The following is a 21,356-nucleotide window of genomic DNA, read 5'->3' as shown; positions in this document are numbered from 1 at the left end:
GGAACTCTGATTACTTCTAGCTTTCTAAAATTGAGAGAAGCACAGACAAGAGATCTGTCATTTTCTCAATTTCCACATGAGAAATAAATCTTAATGTTGTTATGTAATAGTAAGTGTATAATATCTACCCTCAAATCTGGCATTTTAACAAATTCTTCTTGTTCAGGTTCAACACTTTCTTAAAAACTTTATTAATACCTTATTTCAATTCTAACATAAAAGTACATACATAACCCATCCTAAGCAGCATCTCGGGAGGCATCTTGTTCCAAAGGGGAAAGCTGGTTTGCAGCATTACATAAATTTGAGTTCATACTCATAAACAATATCAATTATCAGTGGCTTGGTGAAACATGGTACTACTTAAGTTTTATGTTCATGTATACCTCCCTTACTCTCTTTCAGTATTAAGCATAAGAATATCAATCTATGCAGTATACAACAAGTACAAAAATTAAAATTGTTATGTGTTCAAACAATATAATTAAATTAAGTCCCTTTATGCAGGACGTGAAATCCTGTGCTTGAAATGAACATGGCTACAGGCAGCCAGTCATATTTAGATAAGCCATTTAGTTGTGAAGCATAGTTGACTTGTCATGTACAGATGTGAAAATGAACTGCCCAAGGGGATTTTTTTTTAACTATGTACTGTATTGAGATGCATGCATACCAACACGCATGCATGCATCTCGATGATCAAATGATCAATTTGAATACGCCTACTCTAAAGATGCATGTAAATGTAGTTATTATTGCTATCATGAACATAAACTTTGATGCATATTGAGATTGTACCACAGAAACAACCTATAAATGCCCTCCAGTCTTCATTTGATGTCTTCCAGCAGTCTGTCAACACTCACTCCCTCTCTCTGCCTCAATCCCCTTCACTCTCCTCCTGGGAGTTTGCTCCAAAGCTTCAATAACTCGACAGCATTTGAGACTATCCCCCACTTCTCTTTCCTTCTCCCTCTACTTCTCTGCTCTGTAGGCACAGTGGGATGGACTGACGGGGCACATTGTTCTTAATAAGACCGATGGCCTGAGGAGAGACTTTGATTTGGACATCATCAGCCTCAAAGAGGACGGCACTGCCAGGGTGAGCACAGGGGCCCGAAACAGCCAATTACACCACTCTCATGCTGCTTCCACCCTGGCTGATTCATTCCATTAAGGCATGTATGTGTGTGTGTGTGTGTGTGTGTGTGTGTGTGTGTGTGTGTGTGTGTGTGTGTGTGTGTGTGTGTGTGTGTGTGTGCGTATGTGTGTGTGTGTTTGTGAATGAGAGAGAGTTGCTGTAGAGATTTTGTTTTCCATAATCCATCCACACATTTATTATTTGGTTTAAATTTGTCCGGTCATGAATATTAATAACGCTGCAACAACTGATTGTTTCTTTCCACACTGTCTGTGCTTCATGTTGCCTTCACATTTTCAAAAGGGTATTGTGGAGGGCGGAAGTCGCCTCACGAAAAGGTGGATCAAGGTTTGTGCCAGTGCCATGTTTGGTCTAAGCCTTTGCCCCCCCCCCCCCCCCCCCCTTCTTTTCTCACTCTGTATGCCATGCATTTACTTCCCTGCTCTTTGCCTTGTCAACCTTGTTTCTCTTCACTGATTTTGTGTACAGCAATGCCATGGCTTTGACAATTCAGTTTGACCCGTGTTTGAGTCCAGGCATTGCTCTTGACTCTTGTCAAAACTTTATCAGCAGTGTTAGAAAAAAATATTCCTGTCCTGCAATTCCACATGATGCAGTGTCGTCCCACAGCTGGTACCTGTGAGTAATAAGAAAGAAATAAGGGAATATACTGTTCCTTCACTTTTGCAGAGTCTTGTCAGTCCACTACTAATAATATGCTTTACTATTAGACTGTCTTCATACTTTCATGGAAATCATACTCACTAGCAGTATTTAATTTTAGCCTAGAGGAATCCAGTTAACAAAGGAGAAGACAGCTGAAGTTGAAAAGCAAGAGGAGGCAAGGGGACAATTTAAATCCTAAGTCAGACAATATACTATAAATACTTAACTGCAAATTAAATAGTCTTACTTAACTACAGTTGTGGTCAAAAGTTTACATACACTTGTAAAGAACATAATGTCATGGCTCTCTTGAGTTTCCAGTTATTTCTACAACTCTGATTTTTCTCTGATAGAGTGATTGGAACAGATACTTCTTTGTCACAAAAAACATTCATGAAGTTTGGTTCTTTCATGACTTTATTATGGGTTAACAGAAAAAGTGACAAAATCTGCTGGGTCAAAAATATACATACAGCAACATGAATTCGCAATTTTGGTGACTTAGAAAGTTGTGTCAATGAAATGAGCTTCATAGCATGGCCTCTTAACTTCTTGTGAGTGATTATGAGTGACTACAACTGGTGACTTCTCTGAGGCCATTTAAATAGGGCTCACTGGATACAAACGCCCACAAACGCTACAATGGGAAAGTCAAAGGAGCTCAGCATGGATCTGAAAAAGCGAATCATTGACTTGAACAAGTCAGGAAAGTCACTTGGAGCCATTTCAAAGCAGCTGCAGGTCCCAAGAGCAACAGTGCAAACAATTGTTTGTAAGTATAAAGTGCATGGCACTGTTTTGTCACTGCCACGATCAGGAAGACAACGCAAGCTATCACCTGCTGCTGAGAGAAAATTGGTCAGGAGGGTGAAGAGTCAACCGAGAACCACCAAAAAGCAGATCTGCCAAGAATTAGAAGCTGCTGGAACACAGGTGTCAGTGTCCACAGTCAAGCGTGTTTTGCATCTCCATGGACTGAGAGGCTGCCGTGCAAGAAGGAAGCCCTTGCTCCAAAAGCGGCACCTTACTGAAGTTTGCTGCTGATCACATGGACAAAGATAAGACCTTCTGGAGGAAAGTTCTGTGGTCAGACGAAACAAAAATCGAGCTGTTTGGCCACAATGCCCAGCAATATGTTTGGAGGAGAAAAGGTGAGGCCTTTAACCCCAAGAACACCATGCCTACCGTCAAGCACGGTGGTGGTAGTATTATGCTGTGGGGCTGTTTTGCTGCCAATGGAACTGGTGCTTTACAGAGAGTAAATGGGATAATGAAGAAGGAGGATTACCTTCAAATTCTTCAAGATAACCTAAAATCATCAGCCCGAAGGTTGGGTCTTGGGCGCAGTTGGGTGTTCCAACAGGACAATGACCCCAAACACACATCAAAAGTGGTAATGGAATGGCTAAATCAGGCTAGAATTAGGGTTTTAGAATGGCCTTCCCAAAGTCCTGACTTAAATCCCATTGAGAACATGTGGACAATGCTGAAGAAACAAGTCCATGTCAGAAAGCCATCAAATTTAACTGAACTGCACCAATTCTGTCAAGAGGAGTGGTCAAAGATTCAACGAGAAGCTTGCCAGAAGCTTGTGGATGGCTACCAAAAGCGCCTAATTGAAGTGAAAATGGCCAAGGGACATGTAACCAAATATTAGCACTGCTGTATGTATATTTTTGACCCAGCAGATTTGATCACTTTTTCTGTTAACCCATAATAAAGTCATGAAAGAACCAAACTTCATGAATGTTTTTTGTGACAAAGAAGTATCTGTTCCAATCACTCTATCAGAGAAAAATCAGAGTTGTAGAAATAACGGGGAAACTCAAGAGAGCCATGACATTATGTTCTTTACAAGTGTATGTAAACTTTTGACCACAACTGTACCTCGGTTTATCAGCTTTAAACCAGGTATTTGATGAGTGAAAGAAGGGATTTTGAATTAATTCATCCCCCTAAACTAATACTCTACTGTCAGAAGTTGGCAAAGTTCTTCCTCTCTGTCTGTCTCAGTTCTCAGAGAGACAGGTATACAGGCAGGCAGCAACTGTCAAGGTGCAGCAGCAGTGATTCATACTGTAATTTTAATTCCATTCAGTACTTTTAGTCCTCAAAAGCCTCCCCTCAGAGGAAATACCACAACATAGTAAGCACATCACATAAAACGCTTCACTTGATGGTCATGAAAAATGAATTATCAGTCCGTTGCAGTCGTGTAAGTTCTTGGGCACTGGAGTGTAAAATACACTCTGAAGAGGATGATGGGACTATACATAGTGAGAGTCTTCAAGGAAATAAAGTATTTTCCCTTAAAGTTGTTGACTTTCTCCCCCTCTCAGCTTTCTTGGCCTGGCTTAGTACATCTCCCGCTCTGTGGTAACGGTTTTCCAGTCTGATTTGGTTGGATGGGGATGAGCTTTAGGATTCACAGATAATATTTTACTCCCAGCGTATAAGAGAGAATTCCTGTCAGTTTTATAGCACACTTTGTTGTTGGAAGCTGCTCTGGTATGCATGATACATTTGCAAGGCTATACACAGTAAATCCTTGACTATGGGGTTTAAAAGATGATGATTGTATGCTGTGCAGTCATCCAAGGCTATATTTTAGCATTGATTTCATTGGCTTGCTCAGATTACTTTATTGCTTAAACTACAAACTGACTAATCGTGTGGTTGATGTTTAATATAGTGTGATATTTCCCAAAATAACACAGCTCTACAACACACAACACAAGCTACATTGTGTGAAACTGCACAATCTGAGACCAAAATACCCTCCACACTAACAAAAATATTGTTCTCACTAGGTCCATTTATCTTTGAGATTGAGGACAAAACAATTAATTAAATCCACCCCCATTCACTGTGTTCCTCATCTGCAGTGTCCAGAGATAAGACAGATTAATGGACTCCTGCACAGAGTGGACCCTTGCGAAAGTGCCACAGTGGAGATATATAGTGCTTTTAGCAAGGTTAAAAGAGAGCACATTTTGTGTCTGTCTGACTGGGTGAACAGAATAAGATAGAATGTAATGAGGAGTGAAATGCATGTTATCTTTTCCAATAGGTAATCCCACATAGCCCATTTGTGCAAAATATATTGTGCAAAATCAGACTGTAGTACTCAGTTTAATAAGAGGTACTGATGCGTTCACTACTACTCATCGTCTTGTGCAGTGAATGCCATTGTTTCTGACAAACAATATCCAAATTCATTACTTTTTTCTTCCCAGACTTAGCAGCAAAATGAGTAAAGCTTCAGTTCTATTAACAATGAAGCCTGATCATTTAATGCACTAATGCATGAGCCCCCTTGACCTTTGCTCAGCTCTTAACCAGTTAGGAGATTTGAAAGGGTCAAAATCCAGCTGCCAGACGCCTGCTCTAATCTGATAACTATCTGGATTATACCGCCTGGTTGGATGAACCGGACACTCTCATTTACAGCTACTGTGACAGTATGGAGGAGAAACACTATGCCGTTCTCTATCCGCCCCTGACCCTGTGTGATCCTGCCCTTCATTCATGTTACTGTCCCTGCTGCTGTAATTTCCAATCCCTAACCATCATGTTGAAGTAGGGCTGCAACTAACCATTATTTTCATTATTGATTGCTCTGTGGATTTTTTTTTTAATCATTTGGCAGGAAAACCCTAGAGATATTCAGTTTAGTATCAAATAAGCAACAAATCAGTAAATCCTAAAAATGTATTAATTACAAAATGATTTAAATAGTTGCAGATTCTCAATCGATTTATCATCTTATCGTTTCAGCTCTATATTTGAGTTATAATATGCACAAAAGTGAGTTATAACAGTTATTGTAAGTAATACTTGTTTGCTATTTTTGATATACACTGTCTGTGTATTTTTTTAGATAAAAACAGAATGAAATATGAATGCTAATAGATTTCCATGCCAATCCAAAGCAATAATTTATGATAAAGAAGTTTTTGTTCTCACATTTGTTATTAAATAAACAGCTTTGTTGTTCATTCAATGTTCAGTTCAATACCTGATGCACACAACAGGTATGATATTGTTTTGCTCCAGAAAAGTCTCTCACAATCAGCAGCAAACTACTTCTTCATTTGCATAATCACTGTACATAAAATGGAGCTTTGCCCAGAATCATCAGAGCAAAGACGAACAAAGGGAAACGTTGAAGGATAGTGAATGGAGGAGAAGGTTGAAAATAAGCCAGGTCTTTCAACCTCAACACTCCTTTTTTTATTTTTCTGTTTGACAAATCAGAAAATATTATAAATATGTAATGTATCTAAACAATTTAGTTTCCTGTTAAGACCTATAGACTAAATCTGGCTCTGTATATTTGGTGTCAGAGAAAATATGAATAATCAATCAGCCTCTTTCCTTTAACAGCAACGAGTGTCGATCAATTCACAGCTTAATTCAAAGTTTAACAGAAGCAAATGTCTATACACTTCAAATATTGTCTTCCATATTACCTCTTCTGGTCAAAGCAGAACATGCGGCTCAATATATCTAAAGACCTGTTTGCCTTTCCAGATTGCTGTGTGGAACTCGTACAGGGGGATGAACCTGACGGAAAAGTCCAGTCGAGAGAAGAATAACAATGTGACAGACTCTCTGGCTAACAGGACTCTTATTGTCACCACGATACTGGTGAGAAGGACGGTTAAATAGAGGACATCATAGGGAGGGGGAAGGGGGATATATGGGATGTGTACAGCGCAGATAGGTGGTCAACAGAGTAAAAAAAGGCTCAATCCCAATGTCCACACTCACAGACTTTGAGATGCATTTCTTCAAAGTCCATGAGGGCTTAGGCCTGTCCCACTGTCAAATCGTTGATTGCTTGAGGTCTTACTCGTAGACATTTTACACCCTTTAAGCACACTTTCCGCAAGTCTGCATTTCTGCGTACTTTGCTTAAGCAACTCTACTTTAAGGGAACTAACTACAATTCATAGCGTTGTGATGTTAAACACAGGGTGGAATGCAAGCATAGACTATATGATACACCTGGTTTACTTATCAACCATTTATTTTCATTTTGGTAAAAAAAAATAAGTAAATAGATTATTTGACCTCTCGTCTAGTTAAGGCAAGAATCTGGAAGACGTTCAAATCCGCCAGTAACAAACGTAAAATAAGAACAGACAATTGTACATGTTTTGGTGTCATCAAATGTGATATGTTGTTGCAAATTGCAGTCCCATTCATATTTATACCATTTCAAGCCCTTGCAGCCTCTCCCACTCAAACATTTACTAGGTTGTGTGAGTTAAGTCCCTGAGGGTTCGGAGTTTAAGGCCTTAGGGGGGACATTGGTATTGGACCAGCCATGAGAAGGGAAAAGGAAATTATGAGAAGGACAAGTGTTAAGGAATGGAAAATTGTTGCTAAAATGGATAGTTTGAATTTGTATTTTCACAATTTTATCCTTATGCATATACACAGAAATTTTTTTAGCATAGTAGAAAATGTGTTTCAGGAGCTTCATCAGTCATATTCAGACATACTCATTCAAAGACAATTGGATGTGCTGTTCGGATGTTTTGCTAAGGATCATCAGCTCTGAGATGTAATGAAGTGGTGAACCCCAAATTCATTTGCCTTTCACTTTGCATAAACATAATTGAATCAGAAAAAGGAATATGCCTGAAAAACAGTGAAATATGTTTTCTTTTGCTGTTCAGGAAAATCCATATGTGATGCAGAAAAAGTCAGACAAGGAGCTGATTGGGAATGATCGTTTTGAGGGTTACTGTCTGGACCTTTTGAAAGAGCTTTCCAACATCTTAGGTTTTACATATGAAGTCAGACTGGTGGCTGATGGGAAATACGGCGCCCAGAATGACAAGGGAGAGTGGAATGGGATGGTGCGGGAGCTGATTGACCACGTGAGTTAACTGCATTCACACAACAGGAGTTTCTATTCACAGGTCTATAGAGGGCTGCAGGGATGATGTATTTTTGTTGGCCAACCCCAGAATTTAGCATCTTACTGGTTCCCTCAACAAAAAGCAAATGGGATTTTTTTCATCGGTATTTGGATTAATGCCGAAAAGAAGCTCCATGGCAAATACAAGTTCATGATACTTACATGTTTTGTTTAGCAAGATAATCTTCACAAATGATCACCACTTTATGATTTATAAGGTGTGAATGCAATCGGCAGAAGTACAACACTAACGTTAGGGCAGAAGAGAAAGAGGTGGTAGAGGCAGTCCTGCATTCGCATTGAATCAATAAATTAGTCTATAATTGAGTTCACAGATGGTAACAAAGCCTGTTCGTGTTCCTCTTGGTGATGTATATACAGACCAGAAGAATCATGTTGCACCAGAAGAATACAAGATACAGTCTTGTACTGCATAATCAATGGTCTTAGCTTTTGGCTAAACAGGGCTTTTAACAAATAACAGGTAAGCCATAGTCATGAATTATGAATTCATTTTACTGGGCCCAGTTTATTCTCATATGTAGATACCCAATGTAAACGTTTTACAATATTCTCAGGCGAGTAGTAACAGATGAAGTTAGGCAGACTCAATCCCCCTGTCCTCTTGGGAACCTCCATATACATTTTCATCATCCTGAGGTTTGAATTGTTGCTGTTGAACAATGAAATGAACCTGTCTAGTTGTCTCGGGTATGAATATGGGAATCAGTTGAATAAGATAGAGAAATCTAGGTAAGACTGTTATTCACAATGTGGCCTGATAATGAAATTACGTGTTGACCATTTTCTGAAATCTTGTTTTTGTTCGTTTCAGTAGTATTTCAAAGTTATGTTTATATAACTCCCTCATTGTACGAGTGTCTTTCTAGATATGTACACAAAATGCATTGGATTCCAGTTTCAATGGAAAGTTAGAATTATCCGCTTGGTTAAAAAGCCTTTAACAAGATATATATGTTATTAGGATATCGCATACATTTGATTGTTCGATTGACAGAAACAAATACTGGAAGACGTGAAGCATCTTACTTTGTTTTCTGTCTTTTAAAGGTTGCAGACCTTGCTGTGGCCCCCTTGACCATCACATATGTTAGAGAGAAAGTCATTGACTTCTCCAAGCCCTTCATGACCTTAGGTATCAGCATCCTGTACCGCAAACCTAACGGCACCAATCCAGGCGTGTTCTCCTTCCTTAACCCCCTGTCCCCGGACATCTGGATGTACGTGCTGCTAGCCTGCACAGGGGTTAGCTGTGTGCTCTTTGTAATTGCCAGGTAAGAGGATAGATTGATGCTTGTGATAATGAGATGATGAATGATGGGATGTAAACAATAACACTGAGGTTGCTGTGGATATACTGTAGGATATACAGATGGCGACTGTTACTAGTGGACTAGGTGTCCACAGCAAGGGTTTGCTACAAACTGTTTCATTAATAATTTGAAATTGCACAGACAAGAAAACGGTAAACGGTTGTTTTTCTGTCATTTTATTGTCTTGCAGGTTTACTCCATACGAGTGGTACAACCCACATCCATGCAACCCGTCCTCGACTCTAATACAGAACAATTTCACTTTATTAAACAGTTTCTGGTTTGGCGTTGGAGCTCTTATGCGGCAAGGTATTTAACTCAATCAATATTTGTATATTCGCAATGGATCAAATGGCTTCTTGAATGTGAAAGGAGTTGCTCCAAAAAGTCCTTCAAATTATAAGACAACCTATTGTAATCAGAATATATAATATAATATAATAATATTGTAATCAGAATCAGCTTTATTGGCCATGTATGTGTATACAGTACATACAATTTGACTCTGGTTTTTCTGTTGCTCTCAACGTACATACACAGAAATAGACAAATAAATAAAAACAAGGACAACAAAGTAAGGTTAAAAGGTAATAACAGCAAAGGCTGCAAATGCCATACTGTAGAGCTGTCTATTAAACTCTGTACAGCAGTAAACACTGTACTAACACTGTAAACTGTGCTCTAAGCTGTTTAATTCAAAACATCAATATTTGCCTCTTACTTTCTGCGAATGCCCTTTCCACATAGCCTGGATCCAGTCCCCAATTAATTGCAACCATAGCGTGTAATAACAATCATGTTGAACTTCATGGGGACTTGACCTCCCTCGAGGCAGGAGATTTGGGCAGGATAAGTCCGACATGCCTGATTGGATGGCCAACAAACCTAATGACGACACTAGTCCAAGTAATGGTGATGCTGATGAAATGTTCCAGTTTTGCTGACAGCAAGCTACAGTCATCAAATTTATCAGATCTTCAGAAATGTAACGGTATTGATAAAGGAAGAGACAAGCAAGTGAAGCTTTCATAAACAATTGGATGCCTTTAGATTTTGGTTTATTTTGTGGAATATGTGTGGTGTATATTACAAGCTGTTAGGTGGTTAACAGTGGCCTTGAGCTTTCCGTGGGATACTGTACCTGAGAGTAACTTCTTCATTACATACATGGTCGTTAAATCAAACCTCGAAAATATTTTACTTTACACGTGTAGTGAAGTATTTTCCCACTACAAGTAAAACGGTATAAAAACAGGCACAGGTGTTTCAAACCTGACACGTTAATTGTGATAAATGCATTCTTCAATCCTATTCATCTTTTCTTTGCTTCTTTTCTCTGCACAGAGAGGTAAAGATAAAGAAGGTTGCTCATTCTGCTTTTTCAGTTTTATGATTCATTACGTTTTTTGGCATGTGTTCCCACATTTTCTTCGTATTCAGCTTTTTTTTGTCCGTAACAATTGCTTTTTCTAAGTTGTACTTAGTTCTATTATGTTTACTTTTTCACAAGGATCTAATTGTTTTGCAACATGGTACAAGTAGTGCAGAGAGAGAAAATAACTGTATTAAGAGGTGCACAATTTATCATTTAGGGCTGAGGTGCAAATCCAATTAGAGCTCTGGTGTGAATCCAACTCTTAAGATAACCCCAAAATGACCATGACACTTGACTTTGCTTTGGAAGAAGAGAAATGTTTTTTCATTGTTTTTTTTTTTAGTTGAGCGTCTTCACATAGTACACACACAAAGTGCACTTGTTACCATTCTGGTTGTATCATACTGGTTGTCACATATTCATTTAAGCTATTTTTTAACCTTTTGTTCCCCATCGCTGTGCTTCCAGGCTCAGAGCTGATGCCTAAGGCTCTGTCCACTCGTATAGTTGGGGGTATCTGGTGGTTCTTTACCTTAATCATCATCTCCTCCTACACGGCCAACTTGGCTGCCTTCCTAACGGTGGAACGAATGGATGCGCCCATCGACTCAGCAGACGACCTGGCAAAGCAGACCAGGATTGAATATGGGGCAGTGAGGGATGGATCCACCATGACCTTCTTCAAGGTACAACTGGTGTAAGCTCTAAATTAGCGTCTGCTTTTTCCAAAGTTCATGTCAAGTTGTAGATCCCGTCAAATTATGTTACACACATTAATGAATTTAAGTATTGCAGCAGAGGTCATAAGACCATATATAGTCCATATATAGTATAATTTCCCCAAATTAAATGCTTAATTTGAATTACATTGTTCGATAAAAATGTTTGTCTTTTAGTTACGCCAAGAACATGCAAAAGGCAATTAATTCTACAGCTCTTTATTTGAAGTCACCTTAAGCAAAAGAGATTGTGAAATGCTTCGTATTGAACTGTGGCTTCACTGAACGTTAGATCTCTTAACAGGTTTTCAAACAAAAAATAGTTCTCGTTTCAAATTAGTTAAACTTGTGATTACTTCTGTATCCTAAGTTAAAGTTCTGCTGTGTTTTTGTATTTTAATATATTACAGAAATAGCTTGGGTTATTTAGTACCAAATTAACCTCTTCTAAACTTCTGATACATTTGAAGTTTACTCTTGTCTGGTAATTTAAGTGAATTCAAAAAACAGTTAGTTTGTATTGACATCTCTGTCATACTTTTAGATGTGAGTATGAATCAGTTGTACAGTACCTTCCATAATAGTACAGTCATGACGGTTTCCTCAACTGCTCCCTCCATCATCCTGCATCTTTGCCAAACATCCCATGAAAGAGAAATAAATCTAAAGACGGAGGCAAAGAAAAAGAGTAGCATTTACTTTAATTAGGCAACGTAGATGCATCAAGAGATGAGTATATGATGGGAAGTGGAGAAGATGCATATTAAGACTACTTGTGTTTGGGTTTTGGGCTGTCTATCTTGAAGTTAGGCATATGTTAACTTGTTAGTTTGTATTATATAATATACTGCTGTACCGATGTCCTTAGGCAGGGCTGTCACTTCCTTCCCCCCACCGCCACCCACTCTGCTTGCATCCTGGTGGCTCAGCAGGGGTGATCCATGCAGGGCTTTATCTTCCCAGATTGCAGCCAGTGATTACGTCTGCCTGGATAGGAAGAAGCAGGCTGTGTTGATGGCTTGAACAAATTGAATCAGCTGGAGGAGATTTAGAACACAGCTGTCCCATTTTCTCTGACTGAGCATGGAGAAACACACACACACACACACACACACACACACACACACACACACACACACACATACACATACACACATACACGAGCTATCACAAAGATGGAGTCCCACACATCCTGCTGTTAAACTGTTATGAGTTTATGATAGTATTTTGAATATAGTTAAGTACATGTAGTGTATACAGTATGTAGCCACAGTCACACAAAATACAAATGCATACTTTTGCCTGTTTGTCTAATTTGGCAGAAATCAAAGATCTCCACCTATGAGAAGATGTGGGCGTTTATGAGCAGCAGGAAGAACACTGCATTGGTTAAGAACAACAGAGAAGGCATCACCCGGGTCCTGACGACGGACTACGCCATGCTGATGGAGTCCACCAGCATCGAATACATCAGCCAGAGAAACTGCAACCTCACACAAATTGGAGGTCTCATAGACTCCAAAGGTTATGGAGTGGGAACACCTATTGGTAAGAAGAATGTGAATGTAAGTGATTGCCAAAGTGATTGTCAGTTTGTGGAGAATGAAAAGCCCCAAAGAACTGTCGATCAAGAAAACATATATAATGTCTTCTTACTAAGTAATGGAACAATCATTTTCAATACTCCACTCATATTGAAAATGAGAACATAATGTCTCGTTGCAGACAGTTATTGACATTGTGCTTTGAGATAAATGTTTGAAGTTGCCCATGTAACTTCAATACAGTGAGACTTGTTTAAGATTGCATAAACATTCCTTGGTTGTTCTCTGTGGTAGATTGTATACATTTAGCCTTTAAGTTAGTGAAAACAAGCCATCGCCAAGTATACAAACAAATCACATTTATGCAGACTTTTGAGAATGTAGAAATATACTGAGGGCCTTCTGAAATAATCATTCTTCAGGAATAAAAGTACAGAGCTGCTGTATCCTCGACATGCAAGTGCACTTCCATCCAAAAGCTCTGCCAGCTGTGCAAATGTAAATGTAAGGTTTCAGGCCAGTTTGTTGGATAGAGCACTTAAACTGGAAGCACGTCAACCTGCTGGATCGTTTGTGCAGTTGGTACTCTTTGATGTTTACTTAAGCAGTGCTTAACATCTTGTGTCTCTCTTGTCTGTTCCTCTTGAGATGTTTTAAAAAAGAGAAATGCAGAGCCTGTTAAAATATTTCTTTTTAAACTGGGTTAGTTTTTCTAAACACAACTTGTCTTTGCCAAGAACATACTACATAATTTGGCAAGTACAGGGCATTAATTTAGATGTATGGCATCCTCTATCCACTTAATTTCTATAATTACCATGAGATGTTCGCTGGCTGCCAGTACCTATGACAATTATATATTCTATATTATTACATAGCAATTATTACCTCCTTTATCAACTCTATTCTTGCCTAGCTATGGAATCATACAAGAAAATCTATTCTAAAAGGAAATAATTGGAATTACTCATATACGAGGAAGGTGCAGTGTAAGTGTGTCAAAAGTTCTCTAAAAGTATATAGAAAAGCTAGGGCTGGGCGATAATTCAATATGATCATTTATAATCTTTCAATGTTATCATATTATGATGATGTCATATATAGAGTTATAGTGATACACAATTTTGTCGTCTAAATTGATAAAAACAGGCACATACTAACTCAACTTTCTCAGAAAATCTAAATTGATATGAATTCTGCTAATGGGAATACCCCAGTGTACTTAAATTAAACTATTGTATCTAATTTAGAATCTGATAACTCTTTATTTTGTGTGCATGCATGTAAAGATAGTTAGTGTATAGATTCTTTTTTCTTTCTGTAATCTCACTTGATTCTTGATCTCACTCATTTTGCACTAAAGTTCTTAGTTAAATGAGAAAATACTTTAATTCACACAAGACTATACAAAAAAGGCTTTTCCATTTGTTATTTCATATTGACTATTTCTATATTTGATAACCAGAAAACATGCGGGAAAGAAGATTTTTGCAATATTGTCCGGCGCAAACAAAAGCCAAAGTTCAAAGGTTGCAAGGCTCTCTTCCCAGCAGCACGGGGAGAAGTTGTACAGTTTGATGGCTTCAGAAACATAGGGCTTCCTGTCATATTCAAGCAGACATATGGCATGCAGGTGATGAGAGGTACTGCCTATTCTCTGTAGTTTGACACACCTCCACCAGAGCCTCAAGTTTCACTCTCACCAGCTAGCAAACCTTCCTATGAGCTTTTTAATTCTAGGGTTGTCGGCTGTTCTTACCCTAACACTAAAGGATGTAATGATGGCCACCACATGATGGAGGAATATCAGCGGCATAGTACTGCAGATGGCAAATGACCAGATCCTCCTCAGAAGGTTAGAGGGTAGTAGAGAGCTGTGGGGTTGCTCATCCAGTCAAATTTAATGTTGAGCTGCAGGTGGTTCAGCCCACATCATTTGTCTGTATTCAGCCTCTTTTCTTTTTGATACAAGAAGAGCTAGCAAGCTTGATCTGAAGGCAGAGCTGTGAAGAGTGAACAAGAAAGGAGACAGGTGAACACCTGCGATGCACCTGGTACATATTGTGGCTGACCACCCGGATGATTTTTCATCTATGACACTAAGCGAAGCATCTACCTACAGTATGTGTCCATGAGTGTAGTCCAGAGCAGGGCAGGTGATATGGCATTAAAACCAAATCAAAAATCCCAAAAACATCATGCAAGGCAGGAAAATGATGCCATCTTCTAGAGCTATATCTAACTGAGGTTCATGTGACTTTACCTCTCCAAATACCCCATGGCTTCTTTTTTTTGTGTGTGTGTGTGTATGTTTGGCAGGATGTTTTCCACAGCGCAGGGACTCTGTACAGGTTCAGGTTTAGGTTAAAGCTTAAGAACTGACTGATGCCCTCAGGGCAGATCCAGCCATGCCTCGGCTGAGCTGCACTGAAACCGACTTTATTCAGCTCTTTTCTTATCTGATTAACAGGCTTGAATGTCTCATATGTTTTAGGCCCTGGAGTGTCATTGGATAGTGGAGGGGAATGCTCTAGAGGAGTTGGGGTGGAAGCCTCCTTCTGAAACCTATTAAAAGTGATTTAAATTCCTTCAACTCCTTGGCCCCATCAATGTGTCCTGCAGTCACCTGATCTCTGGTCTGCTTGTTGCAGAGGATGCTACTTGAAATGCTTTTTAAATAACGATAAGCATTACAAATGCAAATGGAACTTTTATATCCTCAGGATATATGTAGATTTGTGTTTCCTGTCAGTTAATTCTGTGTTCATAGCAAAGGCTTTAATTTCATGGTAGAAAAATTGTTCTCTAAAACAAACAAAGTAAACAGAGGGGTGCCTCAGCAGGGCTGCCATGCTTTATTTTAATAATGGGTCATTTAAAGGTTTTTATATATACTCTGTCATTGCATAATGTCTTTTCATTTGCCTTCTCCAGGGTCTCCATACAGGGATAAAGTGACCATTGCCATCCTTCAGCTGCAGGAGGAAGGGAAGCTGCACATGATGAAGGAGAAGTGGTGGAGAGGCAATGGCTGTCCAGAGGAGGACAACAAGGAAGCCAATGCCCTGGGCGTGGAAAACATTGGCGGTATCTTCATCGTCCTGGCTGCTGGTCTGGTTCTCTCTGTGTTTGTGGCTATAGGAGAGTTCATCTATAAGGCTCGTAGGAACGCTGACATAGAGGAGGTGAGTGAGGGTGAGGAACTGCTATACTCGTGCAGAGTGATAATGGCAAATGACCAGATTAAAGGTTTGACTCTGCTCTTGTTCGTAAGGAGATCTTTGTTTTAAACAAAGCTCCGTGGAAGAAAAGATGCTGTTAAATGAAATCTAGGTTGTTTAAAATCTTGAGTATGGAAAGAAATTACAATATAATTTATTCTCACATACATTTTCAGAGACAAGCAATGTTCTGTTTAGTTTTTCTTTGTCACTTGCTAATTAATATTTTTCTAACTATGGAAGTGCTTGTTAGATGTTTGCTTGATCAAAAGTAATTACTCAATACTCAAAAGCATATTTGCACTTGCTGGTGTAAACATCAAGGAAGTGCATAGATGGATTCATGACTTATCAGTGCCTGACAGTCCTACACAATAAACAGTGGGTTAAATATAGTAAAGAAGTGATGGGTTGGCAGTTCAAATTGACAGACAACTAAACCATTCACGCACTATTATTTGTGGCATATGTCATTCATGTCACCAACAAGTTACATCTTCACTGTCTGATAATCAAGCACTAATGTAGAATTAAAATGACTAACTATTAGTCTCATTTAGCAGAAGCATGTGTTCTATCTGCTTTCGATAACAAGAACATCCATTTCCACACTGTTATCAAAGGCGATGCAGTACTGTACCATTCACATGATTAGTTTCTTTGCTTTTCTTCTGTTTCTTATTTGCTGTGTTTTTCTTTTCTTTGTCACATTTTTCTTGTTTTTTACATGTCTGTTTTGTTCTCTTTTCTGCTCCATTCTTTTTTTCTGTGCATGCTTGTGTCAGGCCTTCTGTTTCTTTTATGGGGTGCAGTCCCATCAGTTTCAGCGGCGTGGCTCCACCTCCTCCTCTGGCACCTCCTTATCTACTGATCTGGAGAGCGGCAGGCTGCTGGGGGATGACACAGAGTAGCCATGGCAGCACATTTACAACACATACTCACTCTAGACGATAGGTTTGTAACTAGCTGTCCTTTTCCTCTGCCCCCTGCTGAAAATACCCCAGTATATCTGCACCTGTGTCAGCCAATCCTAATTACTCTTTTACCTCCAATACCTGACCCTCATGCTCACACTACTATGTTCCTTCCCTTCAATCGTTTGAACTGGTTTCAACTGAAACTTTGTCCTCAGATGAAGTCCTTTTGTCCTATGGCCAATATTAAATTATGACAACGTTTAATGAGATTACTGCATGGTTTTGTACTGTTTAATTAGGTATATTTAAGCAGTCAAATACTCTACTTTCTTAGGAACTGACAAGCGTTTTTTATGAAGAGAATACATTTTATCTTTATGCAGTCAACTCTGCCTCATAAGTGACAACACTTCTTATTTGCATGCTTTTGTTATAGAGCATGTAAGGAGCACTTACAATATGGGCTTTAATTTGGAGAAACATTCAGGAAATCTAGATGTTGTTTTTAAGTTGCAAGTTATTATATGACATATGTAAGTTGTCTGTTTGTATCCTTTTTAGCACCCATTCATTTAGCTCAGGATAGTTTGACAAATGTGGCATTTAAGTTCATGTATACGCTGCAGCAGTGCTGCCCTGCTGCTTTCTCGCTTGCTCCAGTTAAACCGTCCCACAAGTTTTGTTTTCTTCAGTGAAGTCTCAGTAGGCATTTGTGTATACTTTAGAGGCAGACTCTGAATGCCTGTTGGGAAATCAAAAGATAGGAAAAGTTATTTGAATATTTTCCTCCTCATTAAGTTTGTTGGTAGACTGGTTTGGTTGGCTGAAATTTGGATAACATTGATGGAACGTGTCAAGTTTAGATGTCCCCTGATACTTCTGCTGACTGCAGGACATTTTAAATGAAGTAATGATGGATGGGATCACAGAGGGATACTGACCTTGTCATCTAGTCACAAGATTAATCTCACCAAAATAAACAAAAAAAAAAGAAGAAAATATTCAGTAGGTTGTAGAAAATATTAACCACTACAATGAAGAAGAATTAATCATATTAAAGTATTTAACATCAGTGTATGTAAGATAATTATGTTAACTACTAAATAAATAGAGACCCTGATATGACCAGAATCAACAAGGTTTTTCTTCCGAGTTGTTTCTGTGTCCAAAGGTGAATCTCGGTTTAGTTACACTGGTACTACCAGGTGGCAAGAAACAATAATGGGATATTATATGTAGATTCATTTCAAGATCATAGTTCAAGTAGTTAAATCAGTCCCTATTTGGTGAGTCAGTATTAACCAAGCATTTATGAGTTTAATGTGTTCTACCAAGTCAAAAGTATACATGAATTTCAATCTGCAGTTTTAGCTCCTCTTTCTCAGTCTTTACGGTCTGAGGTTTGTACCAGGTAGGTTTTCCACTGATACGGAGTGTTACTGGTAATCGTGGGAAACCCTGCAGGAAGCCACATTTGTTTGAAAAGCCTTAAGCTGAGGATGAAAGAGGAAGACCTTCTATGGTCTTTAGATGCAAAGACCGACAGATAAAAACCAGATGACTTTGTGCTGCGAATGATAATTTGTGAAATACATTTTGCGAGTAATGTCTCTGGAGGAGAGCAAACTAAAAGGCTAATAAACATGATCGAAGATTAATGAGTTCAATGCGATGTATTATTCCGCAGAATCAAATAAGCCTTAGGCTCGTTAAGATGGCCTTCTCTTTTATAATTTCAAATAATTACCATATTATGAATGCATAGCTCTCTGCATTATGATGTTGCACTGCAAAGATTGTCCTTCATCTCTTGATTGTGTTCTTGGATGTTATGATGAGACAGCAGCCTTTACAAGTCTTTTGGATAGATTTACATTTTATGTGTGTTTTTGTTATTTCTGGCGTTTTGCTTACTTTACTTTATTCAGCTGCAGGCAAGCTCCTGCAAAGATGAATCAAATGTTATTGCCTTCAGTTTAAACTTTAGTATAGCTTAGCTTATAACTTTAGTATAAATTAGTATAGCTTTTCAATAAATGATGTTTAAATAAATTGTTTTAAATAATTTCTTAGTTGATTCAATTATACAGTAGCAGTAATTTTTATGTTATCACATTAACACAGTCTTTAAACTCATGGCCAAAGTTTAAAGAGGCCATAATGTCTTTTTGAAAAATCAGCTTTATTGGTATCTTAACTCAGGCCTTGTTGTTCTCTTTGGCAGTGCGTATCTTTTAGCTCCCGGATGGAGGAGTTGGGTATCTCCCTGCAGTGTTACAAGGGTATCCGGAGGAGGTCGCGACCCCACGGCGAAGCAAGGACAGCTTGTGTCCTCTGTCAACCAAAACGCACTGCAAAGAGGGAAGGAGCACGACGGGACTCCAGCACGTGAGCCTTGGATCTAAAAACTGATGGAACTTTGATCAGAGACTGCAAGCTGATCGCTCTTCACTCCTCAGATTTGTTTGTGGGCCACTAAATGATATGAAGATGTTCCTTCATCACCCCTACCCCTACATTAATACATTAAGCATTAATTATACTGTAGATGTACCTTAGCTAACAAAGTCTTTGCCTTGTATCAACATTAGATAGATAGATAGATAGATAGATAGATAGATAGATAGATACTAACTTTATTGATCCCGCGAGGGGAAATTATTTTGTTACAAGCAGCAATAGGTTACAGAGCAGCAATAGGTCACAGGTAAAAAATCTTAATATTATTATATTATTATTATATTATATTATATTATTATTATAATAATGTTAAAACACAGGATGACTACGAGAATGAGAGCCCTCTCATAGTGTAAACCATTGCTGTTCCCCCATGCCTGTAGTTCCCTTTTCTGAGCAGTTTGCAGAGTTGAATCTGCAAACTTTATAGATTTTCCCATTGTGTAAATGTATAACAACTTCACTGATTTTCAGAGTAAAAAGATTTTTGCATTTTTTAAACCATTGACTGATTCGCTGTTTTTGTTGTTTATGCTTGGCAGTGGTGTGTGTGCATGTTTCTTTGTGTGCCTACTGGCAGGCAGCAAAGTAGCTTCAGAGCGGATTGCTGAGCCAACCCTGGACAGTGAAAAGAGATAAGGACCTCTAAGGAAAGTCAGGAACACACCTGCTGTTTTATACCCTTCAAGCACCAAATTGGCAGACAGCAAACACCCCACCTCCTTCCCCAGCACACGCACGCACACGCACACACACACACACACACACACACACACACACACACACACACACACACACACACACACAAATGCTTGTGATCATGACATATTGCTGTCTGTGTATCAGAAAAAGGACATGATACGGGGTCCATATATCAGGAGATGAAGAAAATGAGAAGTATTTTTTTTAATGCATGAATTCTCAGGAGGTCAAAGACAATTTCCTTGTTCCTCTGGGAGTAGAAGTCTTGTTTTTCAATCAGTCAATTCAGTCATTTTTGTTCTGTTTGCAGTTGTCAAATTTGAAAGCCTGAGGGGAGATCTTGTCTCCCAGTATTGACAGTGGATCTCAGTGGATGTATGCAACTAAAACAGTAAAAAGCTTCCCTGCAAGTACTTTACAGGCTTAGTTTACGTGTTATATAGCCTACCTACCAGGAGATTTAAAGGGGAATTGTAATGATCCACAGACAGAGCCATAATACTATCCCTTTATTTTTGACAAACAAGTAATTCCCACAAAAGTTCCTCCCAAAATGTTCCCCATAGAACCAATTTAAATGTAGTATTATTTGCCTAATTTTCTTATTCAATTTTCCTTTACAATACTCAATTTATTATTTTATTGACATGTTTTGATATTTGATTTGATACAAGTCTGTTACATCTTCCTCATTTCTACTGTGTTCTGAGCATAAAGCTACATTAGGATCTTCTCTATATCTGCGTAAAAGAAAAGGATCAGAAAAGATTCACCCTCTTTGTCTCTCTGCCACCTCTTGCCTAACCCTTTAATCACTTTAATCTTACTGTACACCTGCCTTGTACTCTTGTCAATGGACTTGACATGTACAATGTGTTCTTTGGGAATAGCCTGTTGAAGCAATTCAGTATTCTTGACATTTTTTAAATACTGCCGTTGATAAAATCAGAATCGGGTTAAGAACACAATCATTCTTTACAAACAATTATATTGACAATGTCTGTAGTGGGAAATGTTAATGGTGCACCCTAAGCATTACGTCTTAATACAATTCATTATCAATAATGTCAGGACTTTCAAAGCTGACCTAGCATTTACCAGCAAATGCATGACATTTCAAACAGGAAAGTGCAATAAATGGATATAAATACTTTATAAATTGCTAGAGTCAGAGCTTTTGTTGTGATATTTCTCCCGGTGGATGGTGTGCACTGGTTTGTGTGCATCCTAAGAGAATTGGACTGAGCTTTTCTTAATCTGTTCATGTAATGAGTTTTATTTTTTTTGGTATTCAGATTAATTCTGGTATTGGGCTCAGTCCAATGTAATAGCATTTGGTTGTCTC

General features: G+C 38.6%; 1 protein-coding gene across 3 annotated transcripts in view; it reads left to right on the top strand.

The window, feature by feature from the left end:
- The window catches only part of grik1a (glutamate receptor, ionotropic, kainate 1a), a 35,329-nt gene extending 14,237 nt beyond the window's left edge, over nucleotides 1–21,092 (top strand). The window contains exons 8-18 of one of the 3 annotated variants that reach the window (XM_068715932.1): nucleotides 995–1,102; nucleotides 1,445–1,489; nucleotides 6,341–6,457; nucleotides 7,495–7,698; nucleotides 8,811–9,034; nucleotides 9,264–9,382; nucleotides 10,917–11,134; nucleotides 12,490–12,715; nucleotides 15,646–15,896; nucleotides 16,718–16,886; nucleotides 19,074–19,163. In XM_068715932.1, coding sequence (XP_068572033.1) covers nucleotides 995–1,102; nucleotides 1,445–1,489; nucleotides 6,341–6,457; nucleotides 7,495–7,698; nucleotides 8,811–9,034; nucleotides 9,264–9,382; nucleotides 10,917–11,134; nucleotides 12,490–12,715; nucleotides 15,646–15,896; nucleotides 16,718–16,843 — 1,638 coding nt within the window. In that variant the 3' untranslated portion in view covers nucleotides 16,844–16,886; nucleotides 19,074–19,163. Of the gene's footprint in view, nucleotides 1–994; nucleotides 1,103–1,444; nucleotides 1,490–6,340; nucleotides 6,458–7,494; nucleotides 7,699–8,810; nucleotides 9,035–9,263; nucleotides 9,383–10,916; nucleotides 11,135–12,489; nucleotides 12,716–15,645; nucleotides 15,897–16,717; nucleotides 16,887–19,073 lie in introns of all 3 variants that reach the window. The other 2 variants (XM_068715931.1, XM_068715933.1) reach the window with 2 other exon arrangements.
- Nucleotides 21,093–21,356: the final 264 nt, after the last annotated feature.

Source organism: Cebidichthys violaceus, unplaced genomic scaffold, assembly GCF_023349555.1.
Source record: "Cebidichthys violaceus isolate CVI_PGR_0920_01 unplaced genomic scaffold, fCebVio1.0.p SCAF_20, whole genome shotgun sequence".
Taxonomy (NCBI): Eukaryota; Metazoa; Chordata; class Actinopteri; order Perciformes; family Stichaeidae; genus Cebidichthys; species Cebidichthys violaceus.
The sequence above is the reverse complement of the archived record's forward strand: the minus strand, read 5'-3'. Positions and strand labels throughout refer to the sequence as shown.